General features: G+C 38.7%; 1 protein-coding gene across 2 annotated transcripts in view; it reads right to left on the reverse strand.

The window, feature by feature from the left end:
* The window catches only part of TRIP11 (thyroid hormone receptor interactor 11), a 76006-nt gene that overhangs the window by 15946 nt on the left and 41005 nt on the right, over window positions 1-19055 (reverse strand). For both annotated transcript variants that reach the window (XM_021099621.1, XM_021099622.1), the window contains exons 12-16: window positions 16728-16868; window positions 15946-16139; window positions 11930-12093; window positions 9087-9190; window positions 4639-4738 (exon numbers count right to left, since the gene is read on the reverse strand). In XM_021099621.1, coding sequence (XP_020955280.1) covers window positions 4639-4738; window positions 9087-9190; window positions 11930-12093; window positions 15946-16139; window positions 16728-16868 — 703 coding nt within the window. The remainder of the gene's footprint in view (window positions 1-4638; window positions 4739-9086; window positions 9191-11929; window positions 12094-15945; window positions 16140-16727; window positions 16869-19055) is intronic.

Consider the following 19055-nt stretch of genomic DNA (forward strand, 5'->3'; position numbering starts at 1 on the left):
ATTTGAGAAAAGAACAAAGGACAGAAAGAATAAATGGTTTACATTATGAATCACTCATCCATATGAAGGAAAATACTCAAAACATATTAAGTCAAAAAATGTTCATATCTAGATAATTTACTCCTCCTTTTATACTTAGAAGAATTAATGAAACATACATTTTAAAATGTAACCACTAAGTTGAAAAGGGCCTAATTACCTAATTGATATAAGCTTTTTTCTTAACTAAATTTTTGACATGTTCTAGTACACCCAGATGTTTATATCATCACAAATAATTTTTTAACTATTTATGGCAATTCAGAAAACTGCATCTGGTATTTCTTATATGTTTCCTCTGAAATCACCACTTCTGCCAAAAACATCTATAAAGAAATCCCTCAAAAGGTTTGGGTAACAAAGCGTCTGGGAATGTATCTGGCCTATGTTCAACAGGACATATATATGTTTTTTTGTATAAATCATGTCCTGGAAAATGGAATGTCTATTTAAAATAAAAACTCTACCATCCAGCATTATAAAGGTGGTTCCATGAAAAACATTTTAAACTTCCTTCATATTTGCAGTTTTAAAACACATTTTTATGCTTCATATTACAGTTGGTTTGCTGGGGCTCATTTTATACATTCTTCTAGATTTTCTTTTTAAAAAACCCTCTAAGGAAATTTTCCATTCTCAACCCATAGAAAACTCTTTTTAAAACAGTCACCAGAGTTTGGCTCAGTGGTTGACAAATCCGACTAGGAGCCATGGGGTTGCGGGTTCAATCCCTGGCCTTGCTCAGTGGGTTAAGGATCCAGTGTTGCCGTGAGCTATGGTGTAGGTTGCAGAAGCGGCTCAGATCTGGCGTTGCTGTGGCTCTGGCATAAGCTGGCGGCTACAGCTCCGACTGGACCCCTAGCCTGGGAACCTCCATATGCCGTGGGAGCAGCACTAGAAAAGGCAAAAAGACAAAAAGACAAAAAAAAAAAAAAAAAAACAGTCACCAAACCTTCTTAAAGAAAACAAATCAGTGATGGGGCCCTTTAAGATATGGGTATAAACTGGCACACAGACCAAAAGACTTTCCCAGTGAGTGCTGTAATCTAAACTTGAATTGTTTATGAAAACTTATTTTTCTTGGTGTACCGTAAAATTCTGAATACTAGTTATCAAGACAATAACTCTTTTGTGCTTCCTATTCTAATTTTATCCAATCATTTTCATTTAAGCAGGAATTTATCTCAAAGATGATGGTAGAGAGTAAGTGAAGAAAGGAAAAGGTTAAGTTTGGCCATGAATACAGCAAAATAACACATCTTTTAATGGTCCAAGTATAGTCTAGGTTTCCATAGGTGTATTTTTTCCCATGAATAACAATTCCATAAAAAATCTGAACTCTGATCAACTCAGAATAGTTAATGAAAGACACTGCCCTATCTGCTCATAGAGGACTCATGTCTGAAGTTTGAAAAATCGTGGCACGTGAAATAAAATCTCTGGAACCACAATGAAAAAGAACACTTTCAGGTAAAATGTTGAAAGAATAATTTCTTAAGGGAAGGAAAGCAGTATTTCTTCTACCAACCAACATCATCTACTAAAACATAGCACCTATAGGATCTCGAGGTTTCTTTTCACTGCTATTTCCCCATGTTGCGTGGGGCAGGGAGGGTGCGGGGGAGGAGAGAGAAGAACTTTGTACCTTTTCCGGGGGCGGGGGGGGCGGGGATCCTACTACTTGTCAAGTTTCTTTCCTCCTTGGAATGTCTCTGACTCTTAATGGGATTCTGGGGGAACGAAATATGTACTATCTTTTGGCCACAGTTGACCACCACGGTCTTAAACTCTGAACCTATGGCGTATCTATGCTATGTGTAACTTCCTTAACCACACTCCTCGAGAAAAGGGATCCTATCTGGCATCTCACACAGCATCTAACATGAAACCAAGTAGTTGGTTCTCATTAGGTATTTTATACCTGATAAGGCATTCTCACACTTTTCACACAAAGCCTGTAAATACTCGGAATTCACAATCACAATTACATACACGGCACTAACAATTATGTAGTCTAAGAATGATTCAAGTCTTCAACAATCTACTGTTTTAATACGGGTGTGACAGCAATAGCTCCCCTTTCATATATTTGACCAGACTGGCTCATCTCATCTCTGGTAGCAATGACATAAGCAAGCATTACAAATAAAACAACGTTTTTTAAAAAATGAGTTTCCTAATATTGTTTAAATGTTGAAACTGCATATCAACTAATCATCAGTCTACAGACGCTTAGAAAGAAAACAATACTTTGCCTCTACAATTCAAGTCTCTATGTACTTTCTTGCAACAAAAGCCAATCTGTCTTTTTCAAAACTGTTTCTCCTGGCAAATATTTTTGCTGTCTGGCCAAGTTTTGTGTTAAAAATAAAGTACAGTATTACAACATCAATCAACATTTAAAGTACTTAATGATCTATGAAAGAAAATATATAGTGATTCTTTTGTAACAACCAAGCCAAAGTTTTATTTTTATTATCAAGAGTACATCTTTAAGAAAATAAAATCACATTTGTGTTAGAGATCTAAAAGCAAAATTAAGCAACGTAGGTAATAAAACAGATTGTTAAGAAGAGCTTAAATGGCACAAGAATGACTTAAAGACATTCTTTGTCAGAACTGTCTCTTTTCCCACCCCCTGACCCCCACCCCATCTGCAGGACACTGGCCTCTTGGCTGCTCTTTCAAATACCAGTTGTATAAGCATAAGGAGAGCTTTTTCTGTGGCTAACAGTGACTTCTTAAAATGAGTCCAAAGTTCCTACACATTTATAACGAATACTATCTGTAACTTTTTACATGAATAGGGACCTAGGCCACCTAAGCCTTGCCATTCACAACCAAAATCTAAAAATATTCTACTACTGGGGATTTAAACGAGTACCTAAACAAGTTACTAAGTAGCGCAGGAACTCTGATATTTAACAAATGTAAGTCACAGAATTTTTTTAATCTTAACATCATCTACTGGGAATGATACAGGTAGTTGTCTAAAAGGGGATGTCAGGAGTTCCCACTGTGGCACAGTGGGTTAAGGATCTGACTGCAGCAGCTCCAGTCACTGGGAGGCATGGGTTCGATCTCCAGCCCGGCTCAGGGGGTTAAGGATCCAGCATTGCCACAGCTGTGGTATAGGTCACAGCTGTGGCTTGGAAACGATCTTGTCCATGATACTCAATATATAACTGTTTTCTTGTTGCCCATTTCTAGGCCCTCTATTAGATTCAAGTTCCAAGGCTAGCCAAATCTTGCAACATGAACAGAGGACTTTTAGTTGAACTGTAATTTGCCTCAGAATCAAGTCACCTTGAGAGCACTACCTCACATAATTTTTTTTTTCTTTGTGTGTGTGTGTGTGTGTGTGTGTGTGTGTGTGTGTGTGTCTTTTTAGGGCCACACACGGCATATGGAAGTTCCCAGGATAGGAATCAATCAGTACTACAGCTGCCGGCATACAACACAGCCAGAGCAACAGAGGATCCAAGCCATGTCTGCAACCTACACCATAGCTCACAGCAACGCTGGATGCCTAATACACTGAGCAACCAGGGATCGAACCCACATCCTCATGGATCCTAGTCGGGTTTGTTACCGCTGAGCCACGACAGGAACTCCTCACATGATCTTACTATTTTTTATCCCTAACAACCTCTCATTTCCTGCCTCCTGCTGGATTTAGGTCAACTTACTTTGGCTTGTCCTCTGATAGCAACGCTTCGGTGATGTGTCTGCTTACCTCCTTAATGTCCAAGTCACTGGTGCTGCAGTTTGAGAGTGTTTGTGTTGTGCCATCTTCTACTTTTGCCTCCTTCTAATTTTATTTCCTGTTAGGTGGTACTTCTTAATTCCTTAATTACATGCCTTGGTGCCACCCTGTCTAACCCTGATACCTAAAGGAACATTTCTAAGTTCTGTTATCATTTTTCTGATACCCTGAAATCAGTACCTACTAAGTGTAGCCCTAGAATAGCTTCAACTTCCTGGGGACCATTAAATCAGAGAGTAATGGTTATCCTTGTCAGCAGTTAGAGTCAACAAAGCACTATGAACCACCTGATTATCTGAGGCCCAAGTGATAATCCAAAGCAAAGGACTCACCCTAGAGAACTGACAGGGCCCTTACAAGCACCAAAAAATATATGATGAGTGCCTGCATGTAAACCACCACCTATAACCACAGAAAGCTAGTTATATCCAGATGTTCATTCCACACAAAGTCACTCTCTTACTTGAGAACACGGCCTTCCCTAACATACCACACACCTTTAGGGAGGATGAACACGGATCGGACAGCAAAGAGTCAGACCGGACATTACAAGTCGAGTCAGTCAAATCAGTCCCCCTTCATGTTCCACAGGGTGACAGCCGACACAACTGGACTGCCTGAATATTCAGGAAAACGAACTGGACCGCCAGGGTCAACTTCAGACTCTGGTTTCACTAAGACCATATTCAAATCCAAGCAACTTGGTCCTAGGAGATGACGATGGAGTCACACCAAAGGAAGCTGGTCTCACTCAACTGTACTAATGCCTGGGGGGAACTACATCTGAGTCAATACAGTTTGGGAGGGGAAAAAGGAAAAAGAAAAAGACCTACTTTGTTTTTTAAGTTCTTCAATTTGTTCTTCCTTTAAATCTAACTGTTCTGTAAGTCTTGATGCTGAATCCAGTGCAGCATTTGCTTCATCTAAACGCTCCTGAGGAAAAAAAAATGTTCATTAAAAAGCAGCATGCAGAGTTCCCATTGTGGCTCATTGGTAACAAACCCAACTAGTATCCATAAGGATTCATGTTCGATCCCTGGCATTGCTGTGAGCTGTGGTGCAGGCCAGCAGTTGCAGCTCTAATTCAGCCCCTAGCCTGGGAACTTGCACATGGCAAGGATGCAGCCCTAAAGAAAAAAAAAAAAAAAAAAAAAAAAAAAAGCAGCAACAGCATGCAAAGACCATTTCCCAAACTACAGCGAAGTAGAAGCTGGAAGGCATCTTGGAGTCAATTAACCCCTTTTGGCTGATGAAGCTGTGACATGGGCAAGTTCATTTCATACTAAGTATCGAAGATAGAACCCACACTTCAGAACACATAGTATCTTTTGCCATGTGAAATTACCTAAATCATATGTAGTCTAACATGTCCTACTTTGCTCTTACAGCTTCTTGAGTTTTAGTCCTGGTTAGGCTCCTCCCTGCCCGTGGACTGCACTTGTGGTTTTTGACATTTTCTTTCAAGATAGTTTCCTCCTTCAGTATTTCTATCTTTAAAATAGTATTTCTCAATGGGATTGCTTTTGACATTCCTGGCCCTTGCCCACTTAACACCAGAAGACCCATCCGGTCACTGTAACAGCCCAAAATACACCTAGATATCCAGGACAACTCCTGGCTGAGAATCCTTGCTTTAATACAGCTGGAATTTACTTTTGTATATAGGATAAGAAAGGGGTCCAATCTTATTTTCCTCCATATAGAAAGCCAGCTGCACCAACACTGTTTATTAGATCATCTACCCTTTTCCCCATTAAGTTGAAATTAGTTTAAGGTTTAGTTTTAAATTCTCAAATATATCCCGGGCTCCATTTCTGAATTCTCCTTCTGTTCTACTAATCTAGCCAATATGATAATGATTTATGGCTCCATTTTGATATTTCGTAGCAAGTCCCTCTTCACTGCTGTTCTTTCACGCAATCTTCTTGGCTATTCTCGAGAACTCACCCATATAAATGCAGGTCAAGTTTCATCTTGAATCAGAGTGATAGCTTTTTCTGCCGTATCTTCTTATACAGACTATGGTCCCCAGTTACCCAGTCAAGCAAAATGTACATGTTGCTGTGAAGGTATTTTACAAACGGAATCAAAGTCCCTAAACAGCTCAATTTAAGGAAGGCACATTATTCTGGCTAATCAGAGTGGGCCTGATCAAACCAGCTGAAACTCCTTGAAATTAGGACTGAGGTTTCTCCAAAAAAAAGAGAAGAAATTCCATTTGCGGACAGAAACTTCAGCCCATGCCCCCAGAGCGCATCCTGCTTGTAACTTTCTTTCCTGATCACCTGGGACAAGAGCTTTGGCCCATGCCTATGAGTTCCAGCCTGCCTACGACGTGATCTTCCCCATTTTGACTGCCATCCCCTTGAATTTCTGACCTGCTTATTACCCAGGCCCCACAATCATTCATGTTGTCAATTCTGTGTAATAAATCTCATGTGTATTCATATTACAGAGGGACTGAAAGAAAAAAATTTTTTAAATCTAACAGTCAAAAACCATAAGGTTAAATTTAATGTAAAGGAAATTTAAATAAACTTTCAACTGACTGTGTTAACCTCATAGTGGTGTTTTGTTTTTTTTTTAGGGCTGCACACGTGGCATACGGAGGTTCCCAGGCTAGGGATCAAAGCAGGTCTGCAGCTGCTGGCCTGTGCAACAGCCAGAGCAATGCTAGATCCAAGGTGCATCTGCGACCTACACTACAGCTCACGGCAATGCCAAATCCTTAACTCACTAAGAGAGACCAGGGATCAAACCCGCATCCTCATGGAAACTAGTCGGGTTTGTTACCACTGAACCATAACGGAAACTCCAAGCATTTATATTTAAGAAATTATTACAGCGTAAAACTACACTAAGACTTTTTAAAAAATTAACATTTAGATTTCATTATTCCTTCAACCATTTTTTGGGGTTTTATTTCATTAATTTCATTTTTTATCTTTATTAATTCCTTCTTGATTTCTTCTGATTTATTATTTTTCTAAATACATGTTACATTTTAAATTTAAAAAAATTAACCTTGTTGGAGTTCCCTTGGTAGCACAGCAGGTTAAGGATCTGGTGCTATCACTGCTGTGGCTCGAGTTTGATCCCTGGCCTCAGAACTTTTGCATGCTGCAGGTGTGGACAAAAAAATTAATAAATAAATAAAGCTGGTTTAAAAAGAAGATCTAACGGTATGAAAATCAGACATTCTGGACCCCACTAGAAATAATTAAAAGTGTTGGATAAAATATCTTTTAAATGTGTTAATGAGCTGAAGAGAAAGTATACATAAATGGCAAATAAACATATTAAAAGATATTTGACCTCATTAGTAGAAATGTTAAATTAAAACCGTAGGACGACAGCTCTTCCTGCCTACCACAATGGCGAAAACTTTAAAAATTCTGATAATGCTGGTGTTGCCAAGGATGTAGAACAAGAACTCTTAGTCCCACGGGTAGGAGAAAATTAGCACAAGTGCCTTAGAAAACAATTTGCCATCAAATCTAATAAAGTTGAAACTGCCCATATACATCCTATGACTCAGGAGTTCCAATCAAGATGTATACCTGAAAGAAACTCTTATATATGTGCACCAGGAGATATAAACAAGAAAATTCATAACCACAGTGCTTGTATAGCAAATAACAGAAATGTCTTTATCGGGAAAACAGGTACATAAATTATATATTTATGCAATGAACATAGCAGTAAAAATAATAAAATTTCTAACATAGTAACTACATAGTAATATGGCTGAAACTCCTGAAAATAATACTAAGCAAAAAAAAAGTCTCTGAAGAATTATTCAATTTACATATAGTTCAGAATTCCATTTATAGAGTTTAAAAATACACAAAACCAAAATAAATAAATGAGGGGGGGGAGATAAAAATATGCAAAACCAAAACAACATAATATTAAAAGATGCAAATCTATGTGATAAAACCACAAAGAAAAACAAGAGTAATAAACACAAAATTTTGGAATAATGCTTATCTCTAAGGTGGTGGGGAGGAGGAGACATGGGGGGGTACATGAGCCACTTGAAAGGACGACATTCTATTCCTTATACTGGGTGGTGAGCATGTAGATATTTGCTGTTTTGCTATTCTATTTATTTGTTTTCAGCCACCATGCAGCATATGGAGTTCTCAGGCCCAGGATCAGATCTAAGCCACAGTTGTAAACTATGCCACGTTGCAGCAATGTCAGACTCTTTAACCTGCTATGCTGGGCAGGAGATCAAACCTGCGCTCTGGCACTGCAGAGATGCCACCAATCCTGTTGTGCCATGGTGGGAACTCCTGCATTGCTATTCTTACATCTCATAAGTATTATCTAAATACTGTTTTGCAGCTACTCAGTGTTGAGTAAAAATTTCAAAAAACTAAAGGAAATACGTCTTCATTTATCTGGAATATTAATATGCCTGAACAGCATATTCACCACTAACGACAAGTAAATAAATAATATTATTTTCCACCATCTATCACCAGAGTCTACATGTGACTCGGAAAAGTTTATCCTAAATATAAAAGCAAGTTACCTTGCTGTCATATCTCTGCATGAGGGTTCATTTTATTTATTTCTTATATATAATTTTTACATGTATGAAATACAGCATAACAGAGAAAAATATTTTAAAGAATGCTACAAAACAAAAAGATTTAATGGGATACTATACATTTTAATCTATGTGAAATAAGTAACCAAGGGGAGTTCCTGTTGTGGCGCAGTGGTTAACGAATCCAACTAAGAACCATAGGTTGCGGGTTCGATCCCTGGCCTTGCTCAGTGGGTTAAGGATCCGGTGTTGCCATGAGCTATGGCATAGGTTGCAGACGTGGCTTGGATCCCGTGTTGCTGTGGCTCTGGTGTAGGCTGGTGGCTACAGCTCTAATTAGACCCCTGGCCTGGGAACTTTCATATGCCGCTGGTGTGGCCCTAGAAAAAGGCAAAAAGACCAAAAAGAAAAAAAAAAAAAAAGTAACCAATATATTTTTTTGAAAAGAGAAAATTATGAAGTTAAACTTGTACATTAGGTTTTCTTTAGTGATCTCTAAAGTACCCACCTGTGCTAAAAATGTCAATATCCTATCCTCTTAAATGTGTCCAATCTATTCTAAAGTCTCAGTCACAGGAGAGAAATGCCCAGCATGTTGTTCATTACGCCCTGGCAACAACGTTTCCTAAACGAACTGTTCAGTAGGAGATTATTTCCAAGACAAAAATTCTGTAATTGTTTTGTGAACAATACAATTTACAAGAGTATATTATTTTAACCAACCTGTAATGACACTAGTTGTCCTTCCAGATTTTCTGCCTTTTTCTTCCACTCAGCAGTAAGCTGTCTGTGCTTTTCTAGTTCAGTAGAATACATAGCTTTTTCCTCTAAAGAGGAAGAAAAAAAAAAAAAACAGTTACATTAGTATTCTGTAACTGTGTGATAAAATTCAAATTTTAAACCGCTTGAAATTTTAATACTTCAACAAAAGTAGTTCAAATGTCTCAAGAAAATTACATACAGCTTCGTGGTGATGTTCACTGAAATTAATGAGGTTAGTGTCCTCTGTTAAATCCTTCTGCATCTTGTCCATCTTGCAAAACTTCCCTCCCTTCAAAACTCTACTCGAGTATCTCCTCTCCAGCAAAACTTTCTTTATAGCCTCAGTACCATACTATTTTGTACACACGTCCACTCTAGTATTATAGAGTAGACCTAGATAAGTCTTACCTTTAAAACTCAAAATTGTAACCTTAAGAGTAGCCCTGATGTGTACATACATACACAGATGCCAAGTTTTGCTTAGGCACAAAATTTGAACTTCTGTTACCTCATTAGCCTCATGTCCTCTCACCACCTGCCCCCCACTAGCAGTTCATTCACTGTCAATGATTCTTGGATGTATGGATAGGCAAACAGGTGGGCGAAAGATCTAAAGGGGGTGCATCTGAGGATGAGAGGGTGGTGTGAAAAAGTGTACTTGGTGATCTGGTGCAATGGTTCTGGTCACTGTTACTATGTGTCTAGAAAAGGCTTCCACCTGAACTAGAAAGTGTAACTACCTTACTGCAGAGATGAACAGCTAAGAAGTAGTTAATCGATATTTCAAAGGACCGTAATTACTGATGAGTAACTCTCTGAAGTGGGTTCAACTTCCAACCAACACCTCAAAACCTCACCCTCTTTTCTGAGGGTGCTTCTCTCTGCCTTTGCACTCCCCCTTGTGACCTTCCTACGTCATCACCCTCATACTTCCCTCAACGCTCACCTTAACTACTCATAATACGATACTAAAACAAAATGTTCACAATTACTATATATGCTTTATGTTCTTCACTCTCGACTGTAAAAGGAGTCTAATAATTTGTTGATGGCTACTTATCTTTTCCTCCTAAAAATGGGTAACCTTTCAAAGATTACCCCATGCCTAATCTAAAATTTCACTCAAGCCCAAATTCCCAAAACCACAGTTGATCCTTGAAAACATGGGTTTGAAATGAATGGGTCCACCACATGCAGGTTTTTTTCAATAAATATGCTGGAAAATCATTTGGAGATTTGTGACAATTTGAAAAAACTGAGGAACTGCTTAGCCTAGAAATATTAAAAAGAAAGGGTTATATCATGAGAGCATGAAATATATGAAAATACAAGTCTATCCTTACACAGGCAAAGAGTGAGTGATGACATAAATTTAATAATGGGTTAGTTTTCTTAACTGTGTTATAACTTTGCTTCCAAAGAATTACATTACCATATGGTATGCCTATCTCTCTCTTGTAATTAGAGAAACTGCCTATTATCACAAGGAAGTTTTAAAAAAAAGTAACAATGTTTCTAATGCTGTATTATGAATATGACTGTAATACTATATACCATAAAAATTTTAGTCCATTCATTAATGTAAAGGCTAAGCTTCCATAAAGCTATCACATTGTTGCTTCTTCATTACCAATGTGTGACTCATTTACCCATAAACAAATAAGAATTTCCTTTCACACTACCTTTTCATTTTTGTTTTGTTTTGCTTTTGTTTTTGGCTGCACCCACAGCATGTAGAACTTCCCAGGCCAGGGATCAAACCTGCGCCACAGCAGTGACTTGAGCCACTGCAGTGACGACATCAGATCCTTAGCCCATTGCACCACAAGGGAACTCTCCTTTTCATTTCTGACGTCTAGTGTTAGTAATATGTATAACATCCACAGTGCTTGGAATCATACAAGACAATTCTGATTGGTACTTACAGATCATTTATCTTGCAAACAAATGACATAAACTTAAATACAGTACAGTAAATGTATTTTCTCTTCCTTATGATTTCCTTGATATTTTTTCTTCTAGCTTACCTTATTATAAGACTACAATATATAGCATATATAACATACAAAAAAAGGTGTTCATCGACTATATTATCAGTTTGGCTTCTGTTCAACAGTATGCTATTAAGAATTAAGTTTTGGAGTTCCCGTTGTGGCTCAGTGGTTAACGAATCCGACTAGGAACCATGAGGTTGCGGGTTCGGTCCCTGGCCTTGCTCAGTGGGTTCAGGATCCGGCATTGCCGTGAGCTGTGGTGTAGACTGCAGATGCGGCTGGGATCTGGCATTGCTGTGGCTGTGGTGTAGGCTGGCGATCACAGCTCCAATAAGACCCCTAGTCTGGGAACCTCCATGTGCGGAGGGTGTGGCCCTGGAAAAGACAAAAAGATCCTCCCCCCCCCAAAAAAAAAGAATTAAGTTTTGAGGGAGTTCCCACTGTGGCTCAGCAGGTTAAGAACCCGACTAGTATCCACAGGGATGCAGGTTCGATCCCTGGCCTCGCTCAATAAAGGATCCAGCGTTGCCATGAGCTGTGACATAGGTCACAGACATGACTTGGATCTGGCAATTGCTATGGCTGTGGTGTAGGTCAGGAGCTGCAGCTCTAACTCAACCCCTAGCCCAGGAACTTCCATATGCTGTCAGTGTGTCCTTTAAAAAAAAAAAAAAAGAGTTAAGTTTTGAGACTCAAAATTATATGTAGATTTTCAACTGCCTAGAGGGTGAGTATCCCTAACCCGTGCATTGTTCAAGAGTCAGCCATACAATAGTTTTTCTTCAGTGAAAGACCGGACATATAACTGACCTTGCTGGAAATGCTCCAGGACCATCTGCAGGTTGGAAAGTGACAGAGCATACTGCTTTACTTGTTCCTGAGACACAGAAAGCTGCAGCGCAGTTTCATCCCTTTGCTTGGATACCACGTTCAACTGTTCCTGCAAGGACTCTACCTGTAGAGTGGCCTGATGGCTTCAAACAAAAAGAACAAAAGTCAAACTGCTTCCATCTATTTAGACGATTTAACAAGATGAAATACCTTCCCTACATTTTATTGCACTAAATTCAAGTTAGATTCAAATTATTTAGATACTATGTTTTATCTATTACGGTAAAATGTACATAACATTTACCGTTTTAATCATTTTTAAGGGTACAGTTCAGGTACGAAGTACCTCCACACGGGTGCACAACCATCACAATCCTCCATCTCGAGATTTTCTTCCACACCCCCCAAGCCCAAACTCCAGACCCATTAAACAGTATCTCCCCTTTCCCCTAGCAGCCACCATTCTACTTTCTGTCCCCCTGAATCTGACCTTCCCTACATTTTATTACATTAAATTCAAGTTAGATTTCAAAAACCTTAAAAGAGTTCCTCTGATCTTTGTTCGCCCTGTTTTAATTCCTGTGAAGTTGACTGAACAAACAGCAGTCATTTTAAACACACAACTGAGCTAAACAAGGCATGTCAGCATAAGAAAAATTTACAAATAGCGTGCAACTTTCATGTTCCGTACTAAGACTCTAAGATATAATTCATCATAAGCTTGAAAGCTGTAAGAGACCTTGGAAGTCATTTTGTCCAGCTTCCAACCCACCAGGCAATGGCTTCTGTGATACCCTCCTGCTTTGGACACTTGCCATCTTGGTGAACTCACAACTTTCTAAAGGCTATCTCACAGATTAACCACTAGTTAATTATCTTTTACTATCACCTTTTTGTCTGCTTACATTAAATACAATAACCCCTACACCCACCCCAAATAATAAATCAGAGAACTCTAAAAGATTTATAGAGCACCTATCCAGGCTTATGTCACTGATGGATTTCCTTAATGTATAACTATTACATATAAAATATTGCAATAGCCTTCCTTGGTTTTAATACCCAGTTAGTTCTTATTAGGAGCATCTCACTTTGAACAAAGTTTACCCAACAGTACCCTCTTGTGGAAAGAGCAGTAAACTGATAACCTGAGGATTTAATTCTCTCTTAGGTCTTATTCAACTATGCTGATTAGCAAATGACTCAAAGGATAATCATTGGGATGAAATGAGCTGTGATGTCATACAAAAAGTTAATAAATAGGTTACTATTGTTAAGGGCTCAAAACACCATAATCTGGTTTGTAGATTTGAGTTACTTATACAACAAATATTTATTGAACATGCATGAAACTATGTGTAAGGGAGCTCCTTGGTGGTCTAGTGGTTAGGACTCGGCACCTGCGCCACGGCAGCCCAGTTCAATCCCTGGTCTGGGACTGAGATCCCACATCAAGCTGCTGCATGCCATAGCCAAAAAAAAAAAAAAAAAAAAAAAAGCGTACTGTGGGAAGGGTACAAAATAAATGGCACCATCCCTACCCTCCCCCACCCCGTGACCTTACACGCTGTTGGGGAGGAGAAGGTGTAAGGCAGTTCAGCAGCTACACATGCCCTAAGCAAACCACAAGTGCCTATCGGACTCATCAGTCCAAGTACTACGCAGGTTCAGAGGAAAAACATCACACTGGGGTCTGAGTCTGGATTTGAGGAATGGGGTGCAAAATAAAGTACTCTTTATGAAATTATTTGAAGAATAGGCGAGATGAACAGAAAACCAGTCAGGGATCAAACCCCACTCCTCAGGAAGAAAGCAGAAGACAAAGAAATAGGAAAACAGTAGCTCTCCCTGAAGAACTGAGCAATTCGGTTTGGTCAGATGTAGGGATAGTGAGAAATAAGGCTAAGGTGGTGGACAGCCTGGGACCAAATCCTAAGAGTCTACCCTGCTTTGAAAAGAGGAGCAGCACAATCACAGCCCTACTTAACGAAGGCTTTTCTGGCAGTTACCATGAAGGGTAAATGAAAGGAGGCAGAGACTGAAAACTATTTTTTTTTTTTTTTTGTCTTTTGTCTTTTTTGTTGTTGTTGTTGTTGTTGTTATTGTTGCTATTTCTTGGGCCGCTCCCGCGGCATATGGAGGTTCCCAGGCTAGGGGTTGAATTGGAGCTGTAGCCACCGGCCTACGCCAGAGCCACAGCAACACGGGATCCGAGCCGCGTCTGCAACCTACACCACAGCTCACGGCAACGCCAGATCGTTAACCCACTGAGCAAGGGCAGGGACCAAACCCGCAACCTCATGGTTCCTAGTCGGATTCGTTAACCACTGCGCCACGACGGGAACTCCTGAAAACTATTTTAATTAGAGAAAATAAGGCCCTGAAAATTGAAAGGAAAGATGACCAATTTTATAGACTGAGGATGTTCTGTTAATGTGAAACACATAGACAACATGTTCACTCACTGTTTTAATTCTCATTTTAAACAAGTTTGTTCTGAATCTGAAGGTACAATAATATTACCCACGAAGGGCATAAAGAGTTTACCCTCAGAAGTATCATCTCTCTGGCCTATAATCTCTTTGCAGACAGAGATAATATTATCTCCTTATATTTCCCTCAGCACCATATATAGTAAAGATGTAAATTTAAAAAAAAAAAAAATTTACAAGTAGGAGTTCTTGTTGTAGCTCAATGGTTAGTGAATCCGACTAGGAACCATGAGGTTACGGGTTCGATCCCTGGCCTTGCTTAGTGGGTTAAGGATCCAGCGTTGCCATGAGCTGTGGTGTAGGCTGCAGATGAGGCTTGGATCTGGCGTTGCTGTGGCTCTGGCGCAGGCTGGCGGCTACAGCTCCGATTGGACTCCTAGCCTGGGAACCTCTATATGCCGCAGGTGCGGCCCTAGAAAAGGCAAAAAGACAAAAAAAAAAAAATTAAAATATAAATGGATATGATTTCTCTGGAAGATTATTTAGCAGTATATTTTGAAAGTTTTAAAAACACCCTTTGAACCAAAAATTTCCATTTCTCAAAATTTACACTAAGGAAATAATGTCACCAACACAAATATACCTATTTTAGGTTATCATGACAGTACCCTTAGTAATTTAGAAAAATTCAAACACTCTAAATGTCCAATAATAAATGACTGGATCAAAGAAATTATGGCAAACCCAAATAATGGTATACTAAGTAGCCATAAATGATACTGTAGAAACAGAAGACTAAATGTATACTGATTCTCATTAAGTGTTAAAACCAGGATACAAAACAGTATAAATAGTATGATCTCAATTCCACTTTAAAATACATAATATATACATATATACAGAAGCATACAAAGGCACAAAAAAAAAGATTACCTCTGAGTAAATGAGACTATGGCTTTATGTCTTTTTAGTGTATGCGATTTTCCTCAAGTGGAAGATATAATGTTTTTGTAATAAGGAAAAAAAAACAGTGAGAGAAATAAAATTTTTAAATATATAAGCAGGCACCTGGTCACTCAAAAGTTCTAAACCAAAAGGGTTAATGCATTCTGACCGAGGTCTCTACCTTGCCATCTCCTTCACGCTTTCCTTTCTAATACCCAAACTTCATTCAACCTTAGATTACCCGATCGAAAATAAACACGTGATACAGTTCCTGGGAAACCTGACAACACTAATTAAAGCAGTCAGAATTTAAGCCTCGCCTCTTAAAAGGATGAAAAAAGTAATCACCTAGGGTGATGGTTAAGATTCAGAGAAGCCACAGTTTGAATGGCAGACCTGGATAAGGGTTACACACCTTGGAGTGTGAAAGCTACAGGTGCACTTTGTGTGCCTGACCTTGGGAAGGTTACTGTACCTCTTCACCCTGAGCTTCTAGTCTTTAAAATGGAGACACTGAATTTTGTGAGGATAAAATGAGGTAACATGAAAAATTCTTACTGGACGGACATTCAAGAAGTGTTCAGTTAATGTTAAAATGAAAAAAAATGAAAACGTTACCTTGCACTTTCCATTGCATTAGAGGATGAAACTAGCTTTTCCTCCAATACTGTGACTTTCTTTCTAAGTTTAGCCTCTCTGTCTTCTGCAGCCAAAACTTCACGGGTATAAGAATCTTCCGATTCTAAAAGATGGTTACGCAATCTTTCTAGCTCCTGGTTTAAGCGCAATTCCTTGTCACGTAAATGCTGAACCTAGATAGAGGACATTTATTTTATTTTTCTTCTATAAAATGCTCCCTCTTTCCCCTCCTACAAGCCACTCTGTTATCAAATCTTTTCCCCATTACTGATGTGTATTAATGGCATATTAATTTCTCACTTAAGAAACACTTATGCTAGAAAAAAGTCTCTTGAAATCATCCTTAATAGTCATTTGGAAAGTTTACTTTGTAAGATCTCATTCCCTGTGGCTATAATGGAAAACCAAATTGTACAAAGTACTATGATTTTTGCGACAGGCCACTTTTTAAAGTAAATAACATCATTTTTTAAGGGTAGGAAAGTTTTCCTATTTCCAAGAAGTGCCATATTTTTTTCCCTTGAGATATAATTTAGTTCCAGGTATACAACTTACTAATTAGATCATAGTTTTCACCTTTGAAAACTGAAATAAAATGCACTTTGGGAGACCAAACCCTGCTATAGCATATCAGAGGAAGACTAAGAAAAAAAATCACCTGAGAGAGAAATTCATTGTAGTTGATAATCTTTATAGTTTTCGTCGTTAATAGTTATTAAACTTAGTGTCTGAATCAGTGTTTCTTTAAAGTGAAAGCATACCTCATTCTGTAGAGCAGTGTTTTCCATTTGCTTTTGCTTCAGGGCCAGCATGACTTGGTCTCTCTCCTGTTGAAATATAATTGTCTTCTCCTGCATTGACTTAACTGCATTTAAAAGCTGATTCAACTCACCCGTCTTGCCCTTTGGGAAAGAAATAACTTTAGCTTTAAAGAAAAACACATTTTAAGGAAGTTCTCATTGTGGCTCAGTAGTAACAAGCCTGACTAGTATCCATGAGAAGGAAGGTTTGATTCCTGGCCCCGCTCAGTAAGTTAAGAATCCGGCATTGCTGTAGGTCACAGATGCAGCTGAGATCCCGTGCTGCTGTGGCTGTCGCACAGGTCAGCAGCTGTAGCTCCAATTCGACCCCTAGCCTGGGAACTTCCATATGCCACAGGTATGGCCCTAAGCAGCAAAAAAATTTTTAATTTTTTAAAAAATACATTTTAAAAGGTATTTCTTCATTATATAATTAAAAAATACAGGTAACAGTGTCAAGGTCATCAAAATCAAGGAAAGTCTGAGGAATTATCACAGTCTAAAGAAGTTTAAGGAGACATGACAACTAAATACAATATGGTGTCCTGGATGAAATCCTAGAATAAGAAAAGGACATTTGCTAAAAATTTAAGAAAATTCAAATACAGTACGAACTTCAGTTAATAGTAATGTATCACTACTGGTTCCTTAGTTGTTGCAAAGGTACCGTGATAGTATAAGATGTGAGAAATAAGGGAAACTGGGTGTAAGATATATGGGAACTCGCTACTACCTTTGCTTATTTTTCTAATAATCTAAATCTATTCTTAAAGTTTAATTTAAATAGTTTTAAAAAGAACTCAAAAGACACAATTTCTTCAAATTTACCCTACAAAACAAGCATTCACAGACTCCCAAATTACCCAAAAAAGTGTGAGTGCATTGTGTGTGTGTGTGTGTGTGTGTGTGTGTGTGTGTCCCCATTCACCTGGCATATGCAACTGTCATTAGAGAAAACAGCAGTGTCAAGTTGCTGGCAGAGGAGAGAAAGGGAAGTAATTTCACATGCACGGCCTATTTTTAAAGAACATTTTGGCAATGATTTAACAAAAGTAACTCTGGAATGATATCTTGCTAGACTGTTGCAAAAATTTATTTCTGAATGCATTCCATACAAGTACAATATGTTAAAGACAACACTTAAAAAAAAGATAACCCTTCACTGCAAAAGTAGGGCCATGAACTTAAGATGATAGCTGGAATTCTAAAAAGCACAAAAAAGTGTCAGGCAGTTTACAGCCAAGTCTTTTCTTGGTTTGAAATATGCATATCATGTGAATCTATTTATAGGTTGGTATTGCTTTTACATTTTCATGTAAACTTTCCATCTCTTTTAAGAATATATAACACGTCCCCCAAGACAAGTCATTGAAACCAAACCATAAAACCATCTGTTCCTTTTATCTCAACACCCTCTCCTGGAAAAAGAGGCCAGTATTTTTCAACTGGTTTTTCAGTTAAATTTTTTCATATTAGAGAAAGAACAAGTGCTTGAAAATAAAAAAAAACTGAAGATCTTCTATTGAAAACACCCTTTTCTCCCTGAAGAAAAAAATGTTATTATATTTAAAATAAGGGTACTCATGGAGTTCCGTCGTGGCTCGGTGGTTAATGAATCCAACTAAGAACCATGATGTTGCAGGTTCGATCCCTTGCCTTGTTCAGTGGGTTAAGGATCCGATGTTGCCATGAGCTGTGGTGTAGATTGCAGATGCGGCTCGAATCCCACGTTGCTGTGGCTGTGGGTAGGCCGGCAGCTACAGCTCTGATTGGACCCCTAGCCTGGGAACCTCCATATGCCGTGGGTGTGGCCCTAGAAAACGCAAAAAGACAAAATAAATAAAATAAGGGTACTCAACTATATAATTATAAGAAATTAGTTTATGCTAACTGCCCTCAATAATACAATCCTAAAGTACAATTCAATAACTTAGGAAATCTTCCTGAAAGGCAGGTGAGTCTTAATGAAATCTGCATTTTTTTTTTCTTTTTAGGGCCACACCTGCAGCATATGGAGGTTCCCAGGCTAGGAGTTAAATCAGAGCTACAACTGCCAGCCTACACCACAGGTACAGCAGTGCCAGATCCAAGCCACATCTGTGATCTACACCACAGCTCATGGCAATGCCGGATCCTTTTTTTTTTTTTTTTTTTTTTTGTCTTTTGTCTTTTGTCTTTTTGTTGTTGTTGTTGTTGTTATTGTTGCTATTTCTTGGGCTGCTCCCGCGGCATATGGAGGTTCCCAGGCTAGGGGTTGAATCGGAGCTGTAGCCACCGGCCTACGTCAGA

The sequence above is a fragment of the Sus scrofa genome, chromosome 7 (assembly GCF_000003025.6).
Source record: "Sus scrofa isolate TJ Tabasco breed Duroc chromosome 7, Sscrofa11.1, whole genome shotgun sequence".
In the NCBI taxonomy this organism is placed as follows: Eukaryota; Metazoa; Chordata; class Mammalia; order Artiodactyla; family Suidae; genus Sus; species Sus scrofa.